We start from the raw sequence: 26,730 nt of genomic DNA, 5'->3' as shown, positions 1-26,730 counted from the left end.
GATAATTCAAGGAAGCCAACTTTTCATTTATCAACTCCTTTAACAAATCCTACTGTTTAGATGAAATTTATCAGCTGAGGAGCAAATATTCAGTAATTGCATGTGCTAAAATAAAGAATTTAAACCTTGACGCGTTTCTTTTTTCATGATTTTCTTCACATTAGGGAATGAAATTGATTCCCCTGTGTCGCCTGTGAAATCATGGACTGTTTCACCTTCACCTCAGCAAACAGTAAGTACTGTTGAGTGCAAAACTCCAGTTGGAAGGAGAGGGCGGTTTGCAAATCTTGCTGCAACGATTAACTCCTGGGACGACGACATGAGCCATCCGATCATTAAGCATAACAAGTCATCAGGACAGCCTGGTACTGCTTGTTTACCAGTTTCCTCTGCAACAAACAAAGCTCCACCTACTATTGACAGCAGTTGTACTAACCAGCAAGCTGTAATCTCCACACAACGACCTCCAGAAAATACAGTTAATAAAATAAACTCTACAGCCATACAGGTAGGTGAAGATATTTATAAATGAACTCAAGAATCCTTATAGGGAGGTACAATTATTTTTAAAGCTGTGCATATTTCTAAGAATTTTTCAACTTGGTGATCCTGGGATGTGTGCCTTTAACTACTGCCCTGTGAACCCAAAGATTTAAAGGGTGATGACTTATCCTTACAGGAAATGCATTTATTTTACGTTTAAAAGTTTAAAAATAAAATGGCTTTGCCTGAACTTGGACAGGTATATTACTTGAATACTTCTCCCCCCCCACCCCATTTTCTTTTAAAAACAATTCTAAAATGTAAATACTGATCCTGTTCTGTTCTGTTGTTTTTGCACAATCCGCAGGCATTGCCACATTCATTTCACTGCACATCTTGTATGTGTATGTGACAAATAAAGTTGACTTTACTTAAATTTGCTGCAAAGCGAAATATGCTTTTTTTCCCCCTCCCTTGCATTCTATTTGTGCCAACTACATTCAATGTTATTGCTCCAAATATATTTTTAAAGATGGCTCAAAAAGTAGACAATTACATTTTTTTCAATGGATGTAAGATTGAGTTTGCCACCAAACATGCGGTTATTTATCTTCACTGAATGTCCTCATGTACTTTTTGACAGGAAACAATTGACTGGGGGGGGTGGTGGTTTGTGTCCACAAGGAAACGGAGCACTTGTAGCTTTCTTGTAGCTTTCTGAGCAAAGTCCAGTGACGTTAAATCTGGAACTTCTTCCAGGTTATATGGTGACTGGTAAATCATCATTAATATAGTCTTAAGTGTGGTGAAAATATTTAATCGCTGGAGATGTTGGTATAGTTTTTAAGTACAATCAATGCCCAACATTTCCTGACATTTTAAATGGATACAAATTTGAGTAAAATCTCCAGCTCTTAATGTAAGATTTTCACATATTCGTCAATCTGCTGCCCTAATTATTCTGGTTAATTTATTTTATCAGAAAACTGTTCGGCCTGATGTCCATTTAACGAAGGTGATCCCACCCACCTCGGAGAAAGTTGAAGCGATTAAGTCGCCATCGACCAAAGGAGCCCAGGGCCAACCATTAGCAGCAAAAGTGACAGTTTCCCAGCGTCAAATCCTGTTTAGAGATCAACCAAAAAAAGACTGCGCTGTTCATGTTCTGCCAGGGGGCAGTCTGCCCACTCCAGGTAAGTTGTTTCCCAAAACCTTAGAATGTGACTTACAGGACCAATTGTCAGGACAATGAACACTATTTTAACTTTTGTATTAACATTTGCAGATTTGATAACTGGCTTTAGAGTTTAATTATTTCCTTCACGCTACAATCTTTTCCCATATCAGATGCTCGAGTTGAAATTGCCTGACTGTGTTGGAAGTTGTACTGCTATGGATTGGAGATCACATGTAACCTGCAGAGTGCAGGATAGTGCCTTGCCTCTGTCAAATGTTGAAATGGGAAATATTACTACATCTTCACAATGGTATTGGTGAGGCCGTATCTGGAGTAGAGTGGTAGAGCGATGCAGCACACAATCTGGCGCTCATCAGCCTACTAAGTTATCAACCACCCAGTTACATTAATCCCATTTTCCCCCTCCACATTTTCATTGACTTCCCCAGTTTCTGCTACTCGGCTATATACTCGGCTAGAGACAATTTACAATCACCACGCAGCTAACCAATTCGCACATCTTTGGAATGTGTGTGGATCACCTGTAGAAAACCCACGTGGTTACAGGGATATTGTGCAGACACCATACAGGTTTGGATTGAACCTAGGTCTCTGGCAGAAAGTACTCTGAGCTACTGTATACTGGCATTGGTGGCAGCCTCCACCTCCAGTTTAAATTCCATTTGGAATATTTTGGAGGACCAAGAAACCAAGAAGAACCAAGCCTAAATCAGATTAATTACTTATTTCTGGGATGAGAGGGTTGTCCTATCATGAGGACCTAAATAAATTAAATTTATATTTTGGAGTTTAGGAGAATGAGGGGTGATCTCATTAAAGTGTATTGGCAGGATCGCTGTCAAGATATTTCTACAAGTGCGAGAATCTTAAATGGGAGACATTGCTACAAGATTTGGGATGAGCATCTAAAATTAGGGTGTGGAGGAATTTCATGCAGAGATTAATGCATCCCCCATTGAGTTGTAGATTTTATTCTGAGTATTTAAAGAGGTAGCTAAATAGTTTTGAAATTGAGGGGCATGGGAAACTGCTACAGATGGGGGCAGATCAACCTTGATCATATTGAATGGCAGAGCAGGCTTGTGGGTCTGAGTGGCCTACTCTTGCTCCTATCTTTTTGTTCTCTTGGAACTGTTGGGGAAGGCAGCAAGAAAGCTAGAATGCTCTGAATGGACAGTTAACTGAAGGTTCAATATCATGCATACAAAGTGTGATCAACTGTTTACGAGCATATGTATTCTGTGCATCTAGATTTTTTACCATTATAGTTTCCTGCATTTGTTGGTGATTGTTTTTCTGTTCAAAATTAGTTACAAAAGTTTGAAGCTATTTGGAATATTGCATGCATTAATGTACTTTTCACCTGCTGTTGGTTTATAACTAAAACGTTCCACTTTAAAATTCCTAATATATTATAGGTGGTCCAGGAGTCAAATCTTTCCTGGAATGTTTTGGTGAGCGTTGCCAACAACACAGTGTGTCAAGTCCTGCTCCATCTACTCCTGGGCAAAGAACCCTCAATGTTACACCCAGCACAAAAGCAATACAGGAGCGGCTACTTAAACAGCAGGAGCCTTCTGCTACAGCACATCTAACTCGGCAATTTAAACAGGTGTGGATTTTAACTTTATTCCAGGATTCATTTAAGACCTAGAAAGAGAGCACAATGTCTCAGCCTATGTTTGACCTTGGAATGGGTGGAGGATGGTAGTGGAGAAAAAAAGTGGCATATTTGAAGCCCCATTTGTTACATTGCATAATCTCATGCAATGTAACAAATACTTTATTAACTGTATGGTCATTCCTCACTGATCCTCTTTAATTAAGGTGCTATGTAAATTCAGTAGTTAATTTGGTTTGAGATTGATTGGAAAATAAATATTGGCCAGAATATTTCCATGCTCTTCTTGGAAATAGTGTCATGGGATATTTTGTATTAATCTGAATGAAAACAGGGTGTTGATGTAACCAGATTAATATGCTACCTGCCAGGACAACTTTATTTTTCTGCTCCAATTGGTTGTGTTTAAATGGGTAGTGGAAATTAAACACAAGAAATTGGTATGTGAACAGTCCCATAGTAAATTGTTTTGTCCTGACCTTGCTTTGCTTTGGAAAGTTCAATTATTCCATGTTGCAGAGTTTACATAGAAACATATAAAATAGGTGCAGCAGGAGGCCATTCGTCCCTTCGAGCCAGCACCGCCATTCATTGTGATCATGGCTGATCGTCCCTTATCAATAACCCGTGCCTGCCTTCTTCCCATATCCCTTGACTCCACTAGCCCCTAGAGCTCTAGCTAACTCTCTTAAATCCATCCAGTGACTTGGCCAGGGAATTCTATAAATTCACAACTCTCTGGGTGACAAAAGTTTTTTCTCACCTCAGTCTTAAATGACCTCCCCTTTATTCTGAGACTGTGGCCCCTGGTTCTAGACTCGCCCAACATTGGGAACATTTTTCCTGCATCTATCTTGTCCAGTCCTTTTATAATTTTATATGTTTCTATAAGATCCCCCCCCCCCCCCTCGTCCTTCTAAACTCCAATGAATACAAGCCTAGCGTTTTCAATCTTTCCTCATATGACAGTCCCGCCACCCCAGGGATCAATCTCGCGAACCTATGCTGCACTGCCTCAATCACAAGGATGTCCTTCCTCAAATTAGGAGACCAAAACTGTACACAATACTCCAGATGTGGTCTCACCAGAGCCCTATACAACTGCAGAAGAACCTCTTTACTCCTATACTGAAATCCTCTTGTTATGAAGGTCAACATTCCATTAGCTTTCTTCACTGCTTGCTGAACCTGCACGCCAACTTTCAGTGACCGGTGTACAAGGACGCCGAGGTCTCGCTGCACCTCCCCCTTACCTAACCTAACCCCATTGAGATAATGATCTGTCCCCTTGTTTTTGCCGCCAAAGTGGATAACCTCACATTTATCTATATTATACTGCATCTGTCACGCATCTGCCCACTCACTCAACCTGTCCAGGTCACCCTGCAACCTCCTAACATCCTCTTCACAGTTCACACTGCCACCCAGCTTTGTGTCATCCGCAAACTTGCTAGTGTTGCTCCTAATTCCCTCTTCCAAATCATTAATATATATGGTAAACAGTTGCGGCCCCAACACCGAGCCTTGCGGCACTCCACTCGCACTGCCTGCCATTCTTAAAAGGACCCGTTCACTCCTACTCTTTGCTTCCGGTTTGCCAACCAATTTTCTATCCATGTCAACACCCAACCGCCAATACCATATGCTCTAATTTTAGTCACCAATCTCCCGTGTGGGACCTTATCAAAGGCTTTCTGAAAGTCTAGATACACTAATCCACTGGCACCCTTTCATCCATTTTATTTGTCACATCCTCAAAAATTTTCAGAAGATTAATCAAGCATGATTTCCCTTTCATAAATCCATGTTGACATGAACTAATCCTTTTACTGCTATCCAAATGCCCCATTATTACCTCTTTAATAATTGACTCCAGCATCTTTCCCACCACCAAAGTCAAGCTAACTGGTCTGTAATTCCCCGTTTTCTCTCTCGCTCCTTTCTTGAAAAGTGGGATAACATTAGCTATCCTCCAATCCACAGGAACTGATCCTGAATCTATTGAACATTGGAACATGATCACCAATGCGTCCACTATTTCTAGAGCCACCTCCCTGAGGACCCTGGGATGCAGACCATCAGGTCCATCCTTCAGTCCCATTAGTCTACCTGATGCTATTTCTCACCTAATGAAAATGTCTTTCAGTTCCTCTACCCCCTTAGATCCTCTGTCCTCCAGTACATCTGGGAGATTGCTTGTGTCTTCCTTATGAAGACAGATCCAAAGTACCTATTCAACTCTTCTGCCATTTCCTTTGTTGCCCATAATAATTTCACCCGTGCCTGCCTACAAGGGACTCACATTTGACTTTGCTACTCTTTTTCCCTTAACATATCTAAAGAAGCTTTTACTGTCCTTTATATTCCTGGCCAGCATCCCTTCGTACTTCATCTTTTCAGCCCGTATTGCCCGTTTTGTTTCCTTCTGTTGTCCTATGAAATTTTCCCAATCCTCTGGCTTCCGGCTACTCTTTGCCGTTGTTTATGGTGACCATTTCCTGTTTGCAATAAGCTTCATAGCTTCCTTATGTCTAAGCTGCAGGTATTATAAATTTATGAAACTGTCCATTCTGGGCAGTTCATCTATTTTGTGTTAAACATGGAGTTGGCAACTATTCGCTGCTTATTGCTCAGACCTAAGTTTTGAACTTTTATTTTTTATCATAATGTGCAAACTAAAGCAGTATCATTATTCCATCCAAGTGTTATTTATTACCAGCGTGCCGGAGACCCAGGTTCGATCCTGACTATGGGTGCTATATGTATGGAGTTTGAATGTTCTCCTCGTGACCTGCGTGGGTTTTGTCCGGGAGCTCTGGTTTCTTCCCACACTCCAAAGATGTACAAGTATGTAGGTTAATTGGCTTGGTAAAATTGTAAATTGTCCCTAGTGTGTAAAGGGGATCGCTGGTCGGCACGGATTCGGTGGGTGGAAGGGCTGTGCTGTATGTCTAAATTTCAAACCTTCATTGAATATTTTTCATTTTTGCTGATATTATTCAAACGATATTTGAAACGAGCTATTTTAGTGGTTTTGTGTCTATTTGGGATCTGCTTAACAATGTAGTACTCACAATGAGTGATACAGTGTGGGAACAGGCCCTTCGGCCCAACTTGCCCACATCAGCCAACATTTTATTTGGAAGAACGATGCTGCTTTTCTTAACTTTCAATTCAGGTTGTGGACTTGAAAATATAAATGGGTATTTTAAGGTGGAAGATTATTATGATATTTTGAGATCTGCCTTTCTCAAATAACAATTCTGTTAACTTGTTTGAGTTATATTTCACAAATTCTGGCTGCCTAATTAACATTGTGCTTAGTGTACCAAACTTATTTTGGATTCAATCTACAGTATATTGAATGTATTTTTTCTTTCAAGCTGAAATAGTCCCTCACTATGATTTTGCTGTTGTTTCAGGAACGGGAAAAAGAACTGACAATTATTCGCAATCGGATTCCGAGAGGCAACTTGTGGAATTTTGCTAAGAAAAGAGAAAATTGTACTTCCACTCTGCCTGAGGTGTGTTTGTGGCGCTTCTCTTAGAACCTGAACAGTAATGAGGGATGCTATTGATGCTTGACTGCCAGGAAATAAATATTAATTTTATAGCCCCAATTTTAATTTGAACGAGGCACGAATTTGAATTCCTCATATTGAACAGGATTAAATCTTAATTGATGATTTACAGATACTGGTTTATACGAAAGATAAACACAAAATTCTGAAGTCAGTCAGTGGGTCAGGCAGCATCTCTGGAGAAAATGGATAGATGATGTTTCAAGTTGGAAACGTTCTTCAGACTGATTGTAGTGGGAGGTGGGGGGGAGACTCGAAGTGAAAACAAAGGACAAATCGGGGCTGGCCTTGCAAGGAGGTTCCCCGAGAGTCTGTTTTTTGGACCGAGGCGGGTATGAGCCATGGTTGCTAACTGTGGAACCGATTAATGGACTTGGTGGAGGGTGGAGGTATTTGTAGAAGTTACCAAAAATTGAAGATTTCGATGTTCATATACTACCATTGTGTTGGTTGTAAAGGTACCAAGCCAAATATGAGGTGCTGTTCCTCCAATTTCCGTGCTGCCTCACTTCCAGTGCCCCCCCCCCCCCCCCAAAGAAAAATCATCCTACTGAAGCAAGGGTCCCAATCTGGAACGTCGCTTATCCGTTTTCTCTAGAGATTCTGTCTGACCAGCTGAGTTACTCCAGCATTTTGTGTCTATCTTTGACCAGATATGGCTTGGGATGTCCAGTGCCACCTCAACTAATAGTGTGCTCAAGATATCTCCAATTATTGTCCCAAGTATCATATCTTTGTGGTAAGAACAGAGGAGAGAGATTCATTGAGGGCCTTGCCCATCTCATGCAACTCCCAATGTAGATGAACATTGAATTCTCCCGATTTTGTTAGTCCTTGCTGTCTCTTCCTCAGCCCTCGAGCTGTCTCCTCCCATCCCTCAGCCTTCGGGCTCCTCCTCCTCCTTTTTCCTTTATTCTCCCCGCCCCCCACCACCCCCCCATCAGTCTGAAGAAGGGTTTCGGCCCGAAACGTTGCCTATTTCCTTCGCTCATAGATGCTGCTGCACCCACTGAGTTTCTCCAGCATTTTTGTGTACTCCCAATGTAGACGATCACTTTGGTGTCTGAGGAGCTCCATTCCCTCTCTAGTTGCTCACTTTCCCTAAACATACTTAAAATCTCTTTCCATTCTCATTAATCTTATCTGTTAGAGCTTTTTTTGCCCTTCTGATTTTCTCCTGAAGCATGCTCCTCCAGGAATGCAGTTGATCCGATCTGCCTATACCTGACCAATGTCTCATTTTTCCTGGCGAGAGCCTCAGTTTACATCAACAGCTAGGGTTCCTTAAACCCACCGACATTTCCTTTCACTCGAACATTGCTTCAATTCCATTCACCCGAAAATCCTTGGTACTGTTGTAGTCTCATGCAATCAAATCAAGTACAATAGATAGAGCAACTGGAAGAGAGCAGAACATAGCAATTTGATGATATTGCGTTTGATAGACCTGATCTGTTTGGATAGCATGCAAAACCCATCTTATCACTGTACCTCAATTCATGTGAAAATAATAAGCGTAAATCTAAACTGGGACTGCCGTAGAGCAGAAGATAATTACTAACGCCTATGAGAGAGAAGCGAGTGTCACCAAACTTCTGAATTCTCTGGGGTGGAACCCTCTCCAAGACAGACGTGAAGCTCACCGTTTGACCTGTTTTTACAAAATGTTAAATGGTCAGATCGACATAGACTACAAGACCTACACCAAACCCAAACCAATTAGGAGCAGACGAGGGCATTCTATCCAATTTGTGATCCCAGCTACAAAGACAGATGTATACAGCAATTCGTTCTTCCCCCGCACAATTAAAGCATGGAATAATTTCCACTCAACTATAGTTACCCAACCAGATGCAACTAAATTTAAAGTAGCTCTTTCTTCCCAATAACCCTTTCTGGCTTAAGCCCTCCCTTCACCACCTCCAGTTTAAATTCCATTTGGAATATTTTGAAGGACCAAGAAACCAAGAACCATAGACAAAGTCCAATGTTCACAATGAAGTAGGAGTGAATCAGACAGTACCATACCTGGAAGGACCATTCAAATGCCTGATACCAGCGGGGAAGAAGCTGTTCCTGAGACTGGTGGTGCATGCTATCAACCTTCTGCAGTGTGGGAGCAGGGAATGAAGGAATGACCAGGATGGAGCAAGTCTTTGATTATATCGGCTGCTTTTCTGAGGCAGCGTGAGGTGTTGATGAAGCCAATGGGGTCTAGTCTCTGATGGACTGGGCTTCATGTACAATTTCTTGGGTAGAGCTGTTTCAAAACAAAACTAATGCAACCCAATAGGTAGACACAATGCTGAAGTAACTCAGTGGGTGAGGCAGCATCTCTGGAGAGAAGGAATGGGTGAAGTTTCGGGTCGAGCCCCTTCAGTTTGGGTCACGACCCGAAACGTCGCCCATTCCTTCTCTCCAGAGATGCTGCCTCGCCCACTGAGTTACTCCAGCATTTTGTCTACCTTCGATTTAAACCAGCATCTGCATTTCTTTCTTATGCAGCCCAATAGTATGCTTTCTATGGTGCATTGCATGGTGCACTGTTGGGGATGTTAAAATCCCCCACTATGACAACCCTATAAATCTTGTGGCTGCCTGCAATCTCCTGCCATATTAGTTCTTCTAATTCATGTTGCCTATTTGGGGGCCTATATATACGAGGTGATCATACACTTTGTATTTCTCAGCTCTACGCCCTTCAGTAATGTCATCTCGGACTACTGCCCTGATATTCTCCTCATCAAATACTTGAGATGTGCTATATTATCAACCTACAGCATTAAAACAGACCCTTTAGCTCAACTTGCTCATGCTGATCAAGATGCCTCAACTATATTAGTGCCACCTGCAATATTATGATTATGATGCACATGTTATATTGCAATCGTGTGGGACATTGGGACATTGTAATTTTTTACAGTATTGACCATGGTTGTGAGGAATTATGTATATGTCAGTTGATGTAAAATTATAATTGGCATTTCTCATGTTCCATTTGTAAATGAGAATGTACAACGGAGTTAATCACACCTTTTTAATTTAAAAATAGGATTCTAGTGAACCTCTCCATAGATTCACTGAGCAGCGGAGTGCAGAAGTTCATCAAACCCAGATGAATACTCTGCAGCATTCACCGCAATCATCAAAACCAAACACAATGTCACCAGTGAAGTCTGCATTAGCAGGGGTGCACGAGCCTTCACCTGTGAAAATATCCAGCACTGAATCCACAGGTACAAACTTTAATTCAAATAAATCACATTTACCTGCATAGTTCCTTTTTTTGTTTATCCTTTTTTTATCCAGTTTTGTCAAATCTCAACTGTTTCCACTGGTTCAGAGTGCTGGAGAAATCAGTAGGTCAGGTAGCATCTCTGGAGGACATGGATTAGCGAATTTTCAGGTCCCAACTCGAAACAATACCTGTCCATGTTCTCCTGAAATGCTGCCTTTCCTGCTGAGTTTCTTCAACACTTTATGTTTGCGAACCAGCATTTGCAGATCTTTGTTTCTACATGTTTACACTGGCTCTTTTGGCAGTTTATGTTCTTTTGGTAGCGTATTGATCAAGCTCTGTAGGTAGCTCAATGAAAAGTTTCCTTTTGTATCAGTGAAGAAGGAGCCTGACCAAAATGTCACCTATCCGTGTCCTCCAGAGATGCTGCCTGACCAGTTACTCCAGCACATTGATTTTTTTTTGCATAAACCATCATCTGCAGTTTCTTGTGTCTTTTGTATTGTTCTATTTGTGACACTTGTACTTGCTGAATTTACGTTTTTATTAAAATGTAAGGATGTTTATCTTGTCTTTACGCTTCAGCAGCTTAAACTTAAAAAATCGAAAACGAGCTATGTCTTTTTGGTGTAAACATTTACAGCTTAATCAGCATTTATAACTTGGATTCCTGGCCTTGAGTTTTTTTTGCGCCATCTTCAATATCTTTATTTTTCCCAAAACCCGGTGACCCAAATTATATTAGTTAGCTGTTTTAGATTAGTTAGGGAGTTAGATGTGGCAAAAGAGATCAGGGGGTATGGAGAGAAGGCAGGTACAGGATACTGAGTTGGATGATCAGTCATGATCATATTGAATAGGGCCAAATGGCCTACTCCTGCACCTATTTTCTATGTTTCTATATTAAATACACTGTTTTCTCTTGGACAAACCTAGAATCTTCCCATGAGATTTGTATTCTATTTCTTTAGATTTTCAGCTGAATCTCCTGTTTGCTTTCTTTATTATTGTCTAAATCTCCAGGGAGGGTTTTATCGGGAAATCCATCTTTTGCTTCTAGTCATTATGAAGCTTGTTTCAAAACATACTGTTTTTTCAGTCTTTCTGATACTGGGGACTGGCTGTCTCAAGCTCATAAGGATCACTTAACGACCTGGCTGTTTTAGGCGAGATTTGTGCATTTACTGTTAAATGGTTGTCTACATACTTTGGTGTGATTAGGATGCATAATCGTGAACACTCCTTATTTTGTGAAGATGAAAACAAAATAGATTTTCTGTTGACATTTTTTTTGTTTTAGAAGAAACCATTGACAAGATCATATATTTTAAGATTGTTTTGAATAGGGATAGATCTGAACCTGGTACTAAATTGGAGTAAGACAGATAACATTACCAGAAGGAACTAAGGATAAAAAATTTGATCAAAGTTCAAGACTGGCATGTTTCAGTAAGGAGGAGGGATAAGGATGGCAAGGCAAAGGAAGCTTGGACGACCAAAGAGGTTGTAAATTTGCCCAAAAAGTAAAAGTGAGTGTATGTAAGGTTTAAAAAAAGATGAAATCGGCCAGGCTTTTGAGGAATATAAAGCAAATAGAAGATAACTCAAGCAGGCAATAAGAAGGGTCAAAGGGGCTCATGAAATGGCTTTGGCGAGTCGTATTAATGAAAATGGCAAGGCTTTTATACGTTCATTGGGCGGGAAAAAAGAGGGTAACTATGGAGAAGGTAGCACCACTCGATAAAGGACGGAATTTGTGCTTGGAGTTGGTAGGTGAAGGTCAGGTGCTCAATGAGTGTTTGGAATTTTTTATTCAGCAAGGAGAAGGACATGGAGGACAGTGGGGAGAATACTAATATGCGAGGGAAGTTTTAAATCAAGAAAGTGGTGGTGTTGGGACTCATGAAGAGCAGGACCTAATCGGATTTATCTTGGGTTATTAAGAGGCAAGCGGAGATTACCGAAGTCTTGATTAAAAAAAAATCTTGACATCTTCTTTAGCCACAGGCGAGATCCCGGAGGAGTGGAGAGTGCCCAATGTTTCTTTGTTTAACAAGAGAAGTAGATAATCCAGTGAACTATGGACCTCTGAGCCACGTGTCAGTGTTGGGGAGCTATTGGAAATGATTCTTCGGGATAGGATTTACTCCTATTTGGGACTGTCAGCATGTCTTTGTACATGGCAGGTCGTGTCTTACCAACGGATTATTTTGAGGAAGTGATGATGAAGGCAATAGATGAGGATAAGGCAGTGAATGTTATCTACAGGGATTTTGGTACTGAATTTGATGAAGTCCCTCCTAGTAGGCAGATCCAGAACATTAAGCTGCATTGGATATATTTAAGGTAGAGATAGATAGATTCTTGATTAGTATAGGTGTCAGAGGTTATGGGGAGAAGACCGTAGAATGGGGTTAGGAGGGAGATAGATCAGCCATGATTGAATGGCAGAGTAGACGATGGGCTGAATGGCCTAATTCTACTCCTATCACATGATCTGAAGAAGGATCTCGACCCGAAACGTCACCCATTCCTTCGCTCCAGAAATGCTGCCTACCCCGCCGAGTTACTCAAGCTTTTGGTGTCTATGTTCGGTTTAAACCAGCATCTGCAGTTCCTTCTTGCACACTTATGATCTTATGATTGACTAGGTAATATTCATTCAGAACTGGCCTACTAATAGAAGCCAGAGAGTTGTGGTGGAGCACTTTTGCTAATCAAAAATAGGAACTTTGAAAAGTAGAAAAATTGGTTGTGATATTGTCATTATTTGGATTTTAACACATGTTTTCACTCTTCTAGTTACTTCCAAAGAGCAACATGTATGGAATGTTACTAGTAATCCTGCCAAATTAAGCCCTTTCAAAAAGCTGTATGCTGCTTCTGAGCAGCTGGATGTCACTGGTGAAGGCGAAAAAGGGAATGCTGAAAGAAATAGCGGTAAGAAGCTATTTCTGTTTGTGACAATATTTAGATTATCTTTGAAGTCATAATTCACCTACATTTTTAGATTTCTGTAGATTTTTTGAAATGTGAAGATTGCATCCAAAGCCAACATCTAATGTTCATTTATAACTCGTGCTTGCCACCTTAGAGTTGTTGAGGATCTACTGGCAAAGTTACTCGCACAGTTTGTTGAAGAGGACATTATAGAATTTAGATCCCGCAGCAATGATGGAATTATATATTTTCAAGTCAGAAGGGTAACAAAGGTCATATAAACATACAGATTATGCAGCATAGTATCAGGTATCTCCCTCGTAACCCCCCTCTCTTTTGCGTCCCCTCTCTCTTGCGCCTCTCCATCTTGCGCCCCCCCTCTCCCTCTTGCGCCCCCCCTCTCCCTCTTGCGCCCCCCCTCTCCCTCTTGCGCCCCCCCTCTCCCTCTTGCGCCCCCCCTCTCCCTCTTGCGCCCCCCCTCTCCCTCTTGCGCCCCCCCTCTCCCTCTTGCGCCCCCCCTCTCCCTCTTGCGCCCCCCCGCTCCCTCTTGCGCCCCCCCGCTCCCTCTTGCGCCCCCCCTCTCCCTCTTGCGCCCCCCCTCCCTCTCTTGCGCCCCCCCTCCCCTCTTGCGCCCCCCCTCCCTCTCTTGCGCCCCCCCTCTCCTCTCTTGCGCCCCCCCTCTCTCTCTCTGCGCCCCCCTCTCTCTTGCGCCCCCCCCTCTCTCTCTTGCGCCCCCCCTCTCTCTCTTGCGCCCCCCCCTCTCTTGCGCCCCCCCCTCTCTTGCGCCCCCCCCTCTCTTGCGCCCCCCCCTCTCTTGCGCCCCCCCCTCTCTTGCGCCCCCCCCTCTCTTGCGCCCCCCCCTCTCTTGCGCCCCCCCCCTCTCTTGCGCGCCCCCCCTCTCTCTTGCGCCCCCCCTCTCTCTTGCGCCCCCCCCTCTCTTGCGCCCCCCCCCTCTCTCTTGCGCCCCCCCCCCTCTCTTGCGCCCCCCCCCTCTCTTGCGCCCCCCCCTCTCTTGCGCCCCCCCCTCTCTTGCGCCCCCCCTCTCTCTTGCGCCCCCCCCTCTCTCTTGCGCCCCCCCCTCTCTTGCGCCCCCCCCCTCTCTTGCGCCCCCCCCTCTCTCTTGCGCCCCCCCCTCTCTCTTGCGCCCCCCCCTCTCTCTTGCGCCCCCCCCTCTCTCTTGCGCCCCCCCTCTCTCTTGCGCCCCCCCTCTCTCTTGCGCCCCCCCTCTCTCTTGCGCCCCCCCTCTCTCTTGCGCCCCCCCTCTCTCTTGCGCCCCCCCTCTCTCTTGCGCCCCCCCTCTCTCTTGCGCCCCCCCCTCTCTCTTGCGCCCCCCCCTCTCTCTTGCGCCCCCCCTCTCTCTTGCGCCCCCCCCTCTCTCTTGCGCCCCCCCTCTCTCTTGCGCCCCCCCTCTCTCTTGCGCCCCCCCCTCTCTCTTGCGCCCCCCCTCTCTCTGCGCCCCCCTCTTCTCTTAGCGCCCCCCCTCTCTCTGGGCGCCCCCCCTCTCTCTTGCGCCCGCCCCTCATCTCTTGGCCCCCCCCGCTCTCCTCTTGCGCCCCCCCCCTCTCTTGCGCCCCCACCCCTCTCTCTTTTGCTGCCCCCCACTTCTCTTTTGCGCCCCTCTCCTCTTGCGTCCCTCCCTCTCGTGCCCCCTCTCTCTCTCTCGTGCCCCTCCTCTCCTCCCTCGTCGCCCCTCTCTCTCTCTCTCGCGCCCCCTCTCTCTCTCTCTCGTGCCCCCTCTCTCTCTCTCTCGTGCCCCCTCTCTCTCTCTCTCGTGCCCCCTCTCTCTCTCTCTCGTGCCCCCCTCCCCCCCCCTCTCTCTCTCTCTCTCTCTCTCTCCTCTCTCTCTCTCTCTCCCCCCCTCTCTCTCTCTCTCTCTCTCTCTCTCTCTCTCTCTCTCTCTCTCTCTCTCTCTCTCGCGCCCCCCCCCTCTCTCTCACCCCTCTCGAGCGCCTCATTCTCTCTCGCTCCCTCTCACTCACGCACACTCTCTATCTCTCATACACTCACACTCCATCTCTCTCTCGCACACACTCACACACATTCTCCATCTCACACACAAACACGCCCTCACCCTCCATCTCACACACACGCACACCCTCCATCTTGCGCACGCACACCCTCCATCTCGCGCACACACACCCACTCCAACACATGCACATGCGCGCACCCACCCTCCATCTCACACACGCATCCGGGACATACGACAGTGAAACTCTTGATTATACTCACACCCGACTTCTGGACTGAGCGCGGCCTTCGGATTCAGCTACAGCTTGTAGACTCACAGTTCAGTCACTAGCGGCTTGTAGACTCACAGTTCTGTCACTAATTGCATGTAGACTCACAGTTCACTCAGCCCGGCTTGTAGACTCACGGTTCACTCACTCAGCACAGTTGGTAGACTCGGTTCTGGACTCAACTCTCACTCACGACTCCGGGCTGACTGACTCGCGCACGGCCTCCGGGGCTTTATTCTCCTCGCCCGTGGAATGGACGTTACCTTCATGGTGACTGACAGGTGAGAAGACCAATCTGTTGATCTCGCCATTTATTCGAACCTTCATAACCGTTCTATTATTTAACCGATTGGAACAAAACTTGGTGCGCTTGGAGCTGAGGAGAACGTTGAGTAAGGTGGCGAAAAAATCCTAGCAATATAGTGTAGCATTTTTGCGCAAATTTAATTATAACGCAGACAAGTGGTCAAGATGAGAGTTTTAGTAATAGTGTAGAAGATTCCAAACTAAGATTTCGTGTCATCATTTGGATTTTAACACATTTGGGTTTTTTTTTCAATCTTATAGTTACTTCCAAAGAGCTAAATGCGAGGAAGATTGCTAATATGCCTGCTAAATTTGGCCCCTTCAAAAGAGTGTCTGCTGTTCCTGAGCAGCTGGATGTCAGTATATGTAAAGCAGAAAAGGGCAATGGTAGATGTACAGGTAAGAAACCATTTGCTGTTCAAGCAATAGTTTGGAGATTTTTGAAGGTATAATTATTTTGGGGGAAACTTAATTCTACCAAAGCTGGTTCTGGTTCCTGATTTTCCCACTTTTTTTAGAAATGCAAAAAGTTGTATATTTATTGCGATGTGAATGTTACAGGCAAAGTCGGCATCTAATCATCTAATATCCATTTACAACTTGACCCATAAGCCACCTTTGTGAATTGTTGAGACCTTCAGCTACAATGAAGGAATGACATTTATAAAGGCAGAACGGCAACTTGATGGTTGTATACCCATGAGAGTTATATATGACAGATATAGGCCCTATGGCCCAAATCACTCATGCCAACCAAGATTAGCTAGTCTCATTTGCTTGGAACTTGACCCGTGCATCTCTAAACGTTTCTCTCCATGTACCTGTCCAAATGTCATTTAAACATTGTAATTCTACCTACCTTTACAATATCCTTTGGTCCCCCTTGTGTGAAAACATTGCCATTGTGTGACTTTTAATTCTATGCCCTCTAGTTTTTGACTCTCCTACCCTGGAGAAAAAGACTGACCACCTAAGATAGACACAAAATACTGGAGTAACTCAGCGGGACAGGCAGCATCTTCTGGAGAGAAGGAATGGGTGAAGTTTCAGGGTCGAGACCCTTCGTCAGACAACCTTATCCACCTTATCTCTGCCCCTCTTGATTTTAACTACCTCAATTTGGTCACCACTCAACCTCCTTCACTCCAGTGGAAAAAGTGCCAGTCTTTCCTTATAACTCTAGCCCTCCATTTCTGATCAGATTGTTGTGAATCTTTTCTGCATCCTTTCCAGCTTAATGACATCCTTTAGCTGGATGACCAAAACTGCATGCAATATTTCAAGTGTGGTCTCAATGGTAGCTTGTACAGTTGCATCATAACATCCCAATTCCTGTATTTGATGCCCCGATTGACGAAGCAAGCATGCCAAAGGCTTTCTTTGCTATCCCGTCTACCTGTGTTGCCACTAATGTGGATCTATGTACTTGTCCCCCTGGGTGTATAGCACTCTCCATGACAATAGGCAATTGGAGTAGGCCCTTCGAGCAAGCACCGCCATTCAATGTGATCATAGAAACATAGAAAATAGGTGCAGGAGTAGGCCATTCGGCCCTTCGAGCCTGCACCGCCATTCAATATGATCATGGCTGATCATCCAAATCAATATCCCATACCTGCCTTCTCTCCATACCCCCTGATCCCTTTAGCCACAAGGGCCACATCTAACCCTCTTAAATCCAGCCAATGAACTTGCCTCAACTACCTTCTGTGGCAGAGAATTGGCTGATCATGGCTGTGAATTGGCTGATCACTGTGATCATGGCTGATCATCCGCAAAACAGTACCCCGTTCCTGTCGTCTCCCCATATTTCCTGACTCCGCTATCTTTAAGAGCCCTACCTGGCTCTCACTTGAAAGTATCCAGAGAACCGGCCACCACCTCCCCCTGAGGCAGAGAATTGCACAGACTCACAACTCTGTGTGAAAAAGCGTTTCCTTGTCTCCGTTCTAAATAGCTTACCCCTTATTCTTAACCTTGGCCCCTGGTTCCAGGCTCCCCCAACATCGGGACCATGTTTCCTGCCTCTAGCGTGTCCAAACCCTTAACAATCATATGTTTCAATGTCCCCTCTCATCATTTTAAACTCCAGAATATACAAGCCCAGCCACTCCATTCTCTCAGCATATGACAGTCCTGCCATCCCGGGAATTAACCTTGTAAACCTACGCTGCTCTCCCTCAATAGCAAGAATGTCCTTCCTCAAATTAGGGGACCAAAACTGCACACAATACTCAAGGTGTGGTCTCACCAGGGCCCTGTACAACTGCAGAAGGTCCTCCTTGCTCCTATACTCGACTCCTCTCATTATGAATGCGAACATGCCATTCACTTTCTTCACTGCCTGCTGTACCTGCATGCTTACTTTCATTGTTGGATAAGGATCCCCAGATCCTGTTGTAGTTCCCCTTTTCCCAACTTGACACCATTTAGATAATCTGCCTTTCTGTTTTTGCTACCAAATTAGATAACCTCACATTTATCCACATTAAACTGCATCTGCCCACTCACCCACCCTGTCCAAGTCACCCTGCATTCTCATAGCATCCTCATCACAGTTCACACTGCCACCCAGCTTTATGTCATCTGCAAATTTGCTCATGTTACTTTGAATCGCTTCATCTAAATCATTGATGCATATTGTAAATAGCTGCGATCCCAGCACCGAGCCTTGTGGTACCCCACTAGTCACCGCCTGCCATTCCGAAAGGGACCATACTCTTTGTTTCCTGTCTGCCAACCAATTTTCTATCCATGTCAGCACTCTACCCCCAACTACATGTGCCCTAATTTTGCCCACTAATCTCCTGTGGGACCTTATCAAATACTTTCTGAAAGTCCAGGTACACTGCATCCACTGGCTCTCCTTTGTCCATTTTCCTAATTACATCCTCAAAAAATTCCAGAAGATTAGTCAAGCATGATTTCTCCTTTGTAAATCCTAGAGCCACTTCCTTAAGTACCCTGGTATGCAGACCATCAGGCCCTGGGGATTTATTAGCCTTCAGTCCTATCAGTCTATCCAACACCATTTCCTGTCTAATGTGGATTTCCTTCAGTTCCTCTGTCACCCCAGATCCTCTAGCCATCAGGAAGATTGTTTATGTCCTCCTTAGTGAAGACGGATCCAAAGTACCTGTTCAACTCATCTGACATTTCCTTGTTCCCCATAATAAATTCACCTTTTTCAGTCTTCAAGGGTCCAACTTTGGTCTTAACTATTTTTTTCCACTTCACATACCTAAAGAAGCTTTTACTATCCTCCTTTATATTCTTGGCTAGCTTACCTTCGTACCTTATCTTTTCTCCCCGTATTGCCCTTTTAGTTATTATCTGTTCCCCTTTAAACATTAGCCAATCCTCTTGCTTTCCCGCTCATTTTTGCTATGTTGTACTTCTCTTTTATTTTTATACTGTCCCTGACGTCCATGTCCCTGACAGCCCCGGTCGCCTCTTACTCCCCTTGGAATCTTTCTTCCTCTTTGGAATGAACTGATCCTGCACCTTCTGTATTATTCCCAGAAATACCCGCCATTGTTGTTCCACTGTCATCCATGCTAGGGTATCTTTCCAATCAACTTTGGCCAGCTCCTCCCTCATGGTTACATAATCCCCTTTATTCAACTGTAACATTGACACCTCCGATTTACCCTTCTCCCTTTCCAATTGTAGATTAAACTTGATCATATTATGATCACTGCCTCCTAATGGCTCATTAACCTCGTTCCTTTATCAAATCCAGCTCATTACACAACACTAAATCCAGAATTACCTTCTCCCTGGTCGGCTCTAGTACAAGTTGCTCTAAGAATCCATCACGGAGGCACTCAACAAATTCCCTTTCTTGGGGTCCAATACCAACCTGATTTCCCAGTCTACCTGCATGTTGAAATCTCCCGTAACATCCGTAGCATTACCGTTACTACATGCCAATTTTAACTCCCGATTCATCCTGACTACTGTTTGGGGGCCAGTAGGTAAGTCCCATAAGGGTCTTTTTACCCTTACAATTCCTTAGTTCTATCCATACTGACTCTACCATTTACGTGTAAATCCTGCCCTGATTTAATTTTCCAAAATGTAACACTTTGCATTTGTTGGAGTTAAATTCTGGTTGCTGTTTTTTTGGGGCTTTTGGCCAAATTCTTCTAGATCATATTGTATTTTTCAATAATCCTCTACACTTATTCTTGCACTGCATCACTTATTTATGACATTGTCCTACAGATCGTTAATATGGATGACAAATAACAATGGGACTACCAGTAATGCCAACAGCATGCTGCTGGTCACAGGCCTCTAATTGGAATTACAACTTTTCTAGAAAGCTAATTGTTGTATCTGAATGGCTTGCTCATCCTGGATCCCATGTGATCTAACCTTCCTGACTAGCCAACCACATGAGACATTGTCAAAGGCCTTGTAGAGAACGTCTTCTGCCTTGCCTTTGTCAGGCCTTTCACTTGGTGACCTCGTCAAATATCAGTTACATTTGTGTAACACAATCTCCTATGCACAAATCCGCGCTGGCTATCCCTAATCAGTCCTTATCTTTCCAAATGCAGATAGATTGTTGGTGTTATTGCGCAGAACTCGGAGAGCAAAGTTTAAAAGAAATGTGTTCGGCCATTGTTTTTGCAATTCAAGGGTAGTGCGAGCCTGAAACGCATTGCCAGGTATGGTGGTTGTAGCGGCATATCTGATATTGACATGTAGGAAATGTGTTTATAGGCACAGGTATGTGCTGGGAATTGAGGGATGTGGATTAAGAGCAGGCAGATAATAGTTGGTCTTGGCATCGTGTTTGGCACAGACATTGTGGGCCGAGTGGGCCTGTTCCTGTGCAGTATGTAGAGGACAAGTAAACTAGGCAAAATAATTGCAGAGAAATAGAAACTTGCGAGAGGGCAGGTGATAGTCTTGAGCAAAAATCAAACTGCTGGAGGAATTCAGCGGATCTGGCAGTAGCCATGGAGGGAAAAGGACAGATGATGTTTCACAAAGTGCTGGAGTAATTCAGCGGGTCAGGCAGCATCTCTGGAGAACATGGATAGGTGACGCTGTGGGTCAGGACCCATCTTCAGATTCGACACGCCTGTGACAGCCCTTTACGTGCCTGCGATCACCTCATCCATCAGCACTATTCTCCACAATAGGGACAATAGTGTGGGAGAATAGTGAAAGGCTTGCATAAAGTGGATATGGAGAGGTTGTAGCCTTAAAATTAAAGGGCCTTCCTTTAGGAAGGAGATAAGGAGGAATTTCTTCTAGATTATATGGTGGTGAGTCAGATGATGGTGGTGAATCTGTGGGATTCTTTGCCTCAGAAGGCTGTGGAGGCCAAGCCACTGGATATTTTGAAGGCAGAGATAGATAGATTCTCGATTAGATATATGCAATCATTGGAAATAAGTAAAAAATCTGCAGATTAACAATTTGAATTGTCAACTGAGGAAGAGCAGCACTTACATTGAAAGGAAGGAACAGAGCACTCTGCAATATTGAAGATTATATTTATGCCGCATAGATAGATACTTATGTAAAACCATGTACAGGTGCACAACCTTTTATCCGGAGTTCCGAAAACCGAAAAGCTCCGAAAACCGGACATTTTTTCCAGGATGTCGTCTGCACACCAAAGCTCGCGTTTGTATATCTTTATTGTTATTTTCCTGAGTACTCACATACCCAGAGGAAACAAAAAAACGTTACTCAAACCAGTGTCCATTCAGTGTGCAGTAAAATATAAATAGAAATAAAAATACATATATCATGAACAAGTTTAACACTACTCTCAACTAAACATCAACAGGCGTTCCGATCGGCAGTGGCACGACAGTGGCTCTGTCCAGGTTGGTGGTTGGTGCGCGATACTTTGGCAGGGGGCAAAGTCCGTTTAACAGTCTTATAGCCTGCGGGAAGAAGCTGAGGAGCATCCTGCTGGTTTTGCAACTAATGCTCCTGTACCTCTTCCCAGATGGCAGGATGGAGAATATGTGATGCGATGGGTGGTAGGGGTCTTTGATGATGGAGATGGCTCTGTTGATACATCTCTTCCTGTATATGTCCAGCAAGAAAGGGAGTGGAGCACCAATAATCCTGCTGGCGGTCTTCACAATCCTGTCAAGTTGGTGCCGTTCGTACGCCTTGCAGCTCCCGAACCAGGAAGTGATGCCGTTGGTTAATGTGCTCTCGATTGTCCCCCTATAAAAAGTTTGTAGATGTGTAGTGGGGAGACCTGCTTTACGTTGGCGCCAAACTTGACCCGAAACGACCCACGGTCAACCCAGGTCTGTACTACTGTAGCGGCTGCCTCCTCCCCGGAGACCGGGGAGACACTTAAACATCTGTAAATCATTGCTTAAATGTTAGTCAGTTAGTTTGGAGGGCTTTTATGTGAAGGGGGAAACTTTAATTCTTAGTCCCCTACCTGGTCGGAGAGGCGGGCAGCGGGGCAATGCCTTACCGGGTCGCCGTGCAGTAAGCTCCGGAGCGCTGTGGCCGCCGACTCCCAACATCGCGGAGCTGTGGCTGCGGGCGTCCGGCCGCGAGCCGTGTTGGATTTGGAGCGCTGTGCAGCCAGGGGTAGAGTTGCCAGGGTCGGAGCTACAACCGGCGCCGGACGCCCGCAGCCCCAGCTCCGCGATGTTGGGAGTCGGCGGCCACAGCGCTCCGGAGCTTACTGCACGGCGACCTGGTAAGGCATTGCCCGCTCCCCGCCTCTCCGACCAGGTAGGAGACTAAGAATTAAAGTTTCCCCTTTCACCCCCCCCACCACATAAAATCCCTCCAAACTAACTGACTAACATTTAAGCAATGATTTACAATGATTCCCCGGTCTCCGGGGAGGAGGCAGCCGCTCCAGACTTTTCAAGCCGCCCGCGCTACCTACCTAATCTATGCTAAAAATCTTCCATTCCGAAATCCGAAAAATTCTGAAATCCGACAAGTGTCTGGTCCCAAGGCTTTCGGATAAAAGTTTGTGTACCTGTATTCGGAATTTTCATACACAACTTTGTAACTGCATATGCTACATTGTGTTCATGCTAAGGGAAGATGATTTGAGTTGCGAATTGGGTAGCAGAGCAGGTCGGTCAACCATTGTTAAATCTTCATAATTAGATTTTTAATTTAATCTAATATGTAGGATTGGAAAAAAATTGCGTCTACTAATGGTAACATTAAAGCATATTCATAACATGCATCACTTCCCAGTCTGCCATTCAATTGGCAACTCCATTTGAAACTGTAATGAGGACTAAATGATCTTAAGTCACTGAAGAATTTGACAACCGGAACTTTAGTCTATATCTAGCAGTAACGTGTGAAATTATTTCCATTATGATTGTTTTAGATGTTTATAAACTAAATTGTTAATCCCAATGTTTTTTTGGTAGATAAAATTGAAATGGTACGTGAGATTGAGATGAACGTTGATGATGATGATGATGATGACGATGACGATGATGATGAGACTAACAGTTCTGCCGTCATTGATGAACTATTTGATGTCCTGGAGGAAGAGGAGGAAGATGATGAGATGAGTGAGAAAATGGCATGCAACAAAGAAACTGAAAGTAATCCAGCGGAGAAAAACGATGAGCTAAATATATCCTCAATGTCGCTCCTCGCGCCAATGGAAGAAACCGTTGATGCAGTCACAAATCAAAAGGTGGAGTTTAATGTTGGAGAGTACTGAGCATTTGTGTATTTCTTTTCCTCCTGTTGAATTTGTATGTTCAAAGGTAGCAATTTTTTGGCTAGAAATTGGAGCACAAGTCCATGCGGAGGACGCAACATAGAAGCACTCTGTATTGTTTAAGCATCATCCATTGCCCCACTCATTTACTTCTGCAGAGGAGAAATGCACCGACGTGACAATTCTATTTCTCACTAAAATGCTTGTAACACGTGGTTGCTGGATTCAGGTGTAAAATCAAAGCATAGTTGAGTTTTGCTTTTTGAACTTTTTTTTTTTTAAAGGGCACTATTGAAGGAGCAAAGAAATTGCCATGTTACATTAATCAACACTAAATTCATGTGTGATTTAGTGCTTGTTCTCTGAGCAGGAATAGGTTACTCAGCCCCTCAAGCATGCTCAGCCATTCAATTAGTTCATGGCTGATTTGTTTGTAACTTAAACTCTACATTCCATCCTACCCTCACTAGCCTATCACCCCTGCTTATCAAGAGTCGAATTCTTGCCATAAAAATATTTGAAGGCTCCATTCTCTGTAACATTTAAAAAAAAAAAAAACCTCTCCATGCATGGGATTAAGTTGCCTGTAACTCTTCTAAACTCCAGTGGATAAAAGGAAAGCTTATCCAGCTGTCCTTCACATGACAGCCATTCTATTCTTTTAAGCATTAAACTGCTTCCAATGCATTTGTTGTTTCCATAAAGGAAGAAGGTGAATAGTGCAAACAATGAAGTAAAAAAACTCATCTTTGGAACCTTTGCAGTGCTAAGCACTAGCGGGTTTTGCAGAGCCAAAATGAGCAAAATCTGCAAAACTGCGAAATAAAAATGTTTGTCATCCAAATTATTAACATAGATAACAATGTTGGAATGGAAAGTAAGTTTGCAGACAATAACAATATTAGTGGAGTAGAGACAGAGCAGAGGACTAACTATCCATGCAACAGGATGATTGGGGGAAGTGAACCACAAAATGGCAAATGCAATTTAACTGACATGCGACGTATTGCAGTTTAGAAAGTTACACCTGCATTATCCTGGAGAGGAGTGCGGGCAGCGAGACCTAGAGGTGCATGTACACTAAATTCTCGTTTTACCAAGCCCCTTTATAACGGAGTTTGGTTATAGCTGACGGACCTGCCAACACCAGTCTGGCTCGCACCCCGCTTCCGGCACCACTCCTGGCTAGCTAGCTGCACCAGCGAGTCCTTCATTCATTGCACAGTCTGGTTGTCTCACGTTGTAGCCCCTGGGGAGAGCAGCTTTCTTCAGGCCGCAGCCACGTATAGGACATGTTAAGTGACAATGGGGTTCCCTCACTTCTCACCAGCCTGTCGCTTTGTCCACTGGACCTCTTTCCCCCCTAACCCCTCCCCCACCAATGTTGTCTCCTTTTCCCGTCGCTCTCTCCACTCTGCCTCTTCCCCACTCCACCACAGCCCCCTCCACAACCGGAGTTGCTGACATATCCCATCTTGGAAGTGGACAAAATGCTTAGTGACATGATTAGGCCCTGGCTGTGTTCTAATTTCCTATGGTTTCCTTGTATTACAATTAGTTACACTTAAAGAAACAATGCAAAATTGACAGACCTAGTTGATTTTTCTTATATCCAACCTTTCCCCTTTTTTAAGCAGTTTTTTTTTTTTTTTTTTTGCTCAACACCCCCCACCTTTCATTACCTCAATTTCATTCTTGTCAGGTTATATTTTCTATAGAATCTAGTTTGTAACTTTTTTTTCTTCTGTATTCACAACATATTTGGACTTCACTGGCCACTTTTGTAACGTCAATCAGCTTTTCCCAATCTGTATAAACTATTAAAAATCTAATGACAAATAAAAGATATTCTTGTCATAAATCTATTTCATTCCCTACACTTTTAATTATTTTGTGTTCTGTCATGCGGAAGCTTAACAACTATATTTTCCGGAGAAATTTTGTTTTTGAAGTAAAATGTAATAATTGTTTTGAGTTCAACAATTGCATTTTTGTTTAGCATATTTTAAAAAGGATCATTTTGGCTGAATTCAATTTAAAACAAAATGTAAGTTACTGAGGGATTCAATTGCCGGATTTTGTTTTCTTCATACGCTAACTTAATTCCACACTTACTTCAATGTGTTTTGCTACACAGGGGAGTGGTAAGCCTGCCAGCAATACAAAGGAGGGCAAATGCCAGCTAAAACCCATAACCAGATCAGAGTCGGCTGACAACGTAGGATCTTCAACTGATGAACACAAATTGGTATACAGGTATAACAAAGTTTTTATTATTTTAACCTGGGGTGTTATCTGATTAAATAGAAGAATACTTTATACGCTGAAGTTTTATCCCCTAAATTGTTATTGTCCTTTAATGTATTTGCTGTTTTTGATGCAGTTGTATTTAGGCTTACCATGCTCCTACTTTGAGGTAAAAATGTATAGCAAATAGGAAGAATTGAATATGAAGTGAGTGGGTGAAAGATGTCGATTTCTCCCAGGAGCTTTGACAAGGTGATATTTCTCCTTGTACGGGTGGGGGGGGGAGATATCCCTGAAAAAAAAACCTCGATCACCTGAGGGCCAAGCTTTAAACACCATCAGTGCTCCGAGCCAGACCTGTGGTTTCCCAAGCAGCTAATTATCAAATTGCTTGGAGATTGCCAATCACTCGCCTATCAAACCCAATGGGGTATGCAGGTCCATAGGACAACTTCAATCTATTAGTAAGAGGGTGGGTTAGGTAAGAAATACATTTTCACATGGGGAACAATTGGTCTGACTGTCAAATATGGGGACATTATACAGAATGTAAGGGAACTAAAACAGAAAATGCTGGAGATACTCAGCAGGTCGAGCAATGTCTCTGGAGAGAAACAAGTTAATGTTTCAGCTTAGTGATGCTGCTGCCCAACCAGTTGATAATTTTTAGCAGTTGAAGATTTTTAAGGAACTTGTGACTATCCAGTTAGCCTTGATGTTCATTTATTCAGCAAGATGCTTTTACAGAGCACTAACTTTGAATCTTTGTATTGTTGATTCCTATTGTTAAGGGAAGGCCATTTAGGACTGAGGTGAGAAAAAACGTTTTCACCCAGAGAGTTGTGAAATTGTGGAATTCTCTGCCACAGAGGGCAGTGGAGGCCAAATCACTGGATGGATTTATGAGAGAGTTAGATAGAGCTCTAGGGGCTAGTGAAATCAAGGGGTATCCTAATCTGATGAAAGACATTCTTGCCATAGAGGGAGTACAGAGAAGGTTCACCAGACTGATTCCTAGGATGTCAGGACTTTCACATGAAGAAAGACTGGATAGACTCGGCTTGTACTAGCTAGAATTTAGAAGATTGAGGGGGATCTTATAGAAACTTACAAAATTCTTAAGGGGTTGTACAGGCTAGATGCAGGAAGATTGTTCCCTATGTTGGGGAAGTCTTTTAGG

At 43.8% G+C, this 26,730-nt stretch overlaps 1 protein-coding gene across 1 annotated transcript in view; it reads left to right on the top strand.

The window, feature by feature from the left end:
- anln (anillin actin binding protein) overlaps positions 1-26,730 on the top strand; it is a 75,091-nt gene that overhangs the window by 21,837 nt on the left and 26,524 nt on the right. Inside the window, exons 4-12 of the mRNA XM_033013404.1 lie at positions 165-508; positions 1,466-1,676; positions 3,100-3,293; positions 6,725-6,826; positions 9,936-10,119; positions 12,924-13,061; positions 15,866-16,003; positions 23,002-23,276; positions 25,441-25,559. Coding sequence (XP_032869295.1) covers positions 165-508; positions 1,466-1,676; positions 3,100-3,293; positions 6,725-6,826; positions 9,936-10,119; positions 12,924-13,061; positions 15,866-16,003; positions 23,002-23,276; positions 25,441-25,559 — 1,705 coding nt within the window. The remainder of the gene's footprint in view (positions 1-164; positions 509-1,465; positions 1,677-3,099; positions 3,294-6,724; positions 6,827-9,935; positions 10,120-12,923; positions 13,062-15,865; positions 16,004-23,001; positions 23,277-25,440; positions 25,560-26,730) is intronic.

The sequence above is a fragment of the Amblyraja radiata genome, chromosome 2 (assembly GCF_010909765.2).
Source record: "Amblyraja radiata isolate CabotCenter1 chromosome 2, sAmbRad1.1.pri, whole genome shotgun sequence".
Classification (NCBI taxonomy): domain Eukaryota; kingdom Metazoa; phylum Chordata; class Chondrichthyes; order Rajiformes; family Rajidae; genus Amblyraja; species Amblyraja radiata.
Note: the sequence above shows the minus strand (reverse complement) of the source record. Positions and strands in the feature narration are given on the sequence as shown.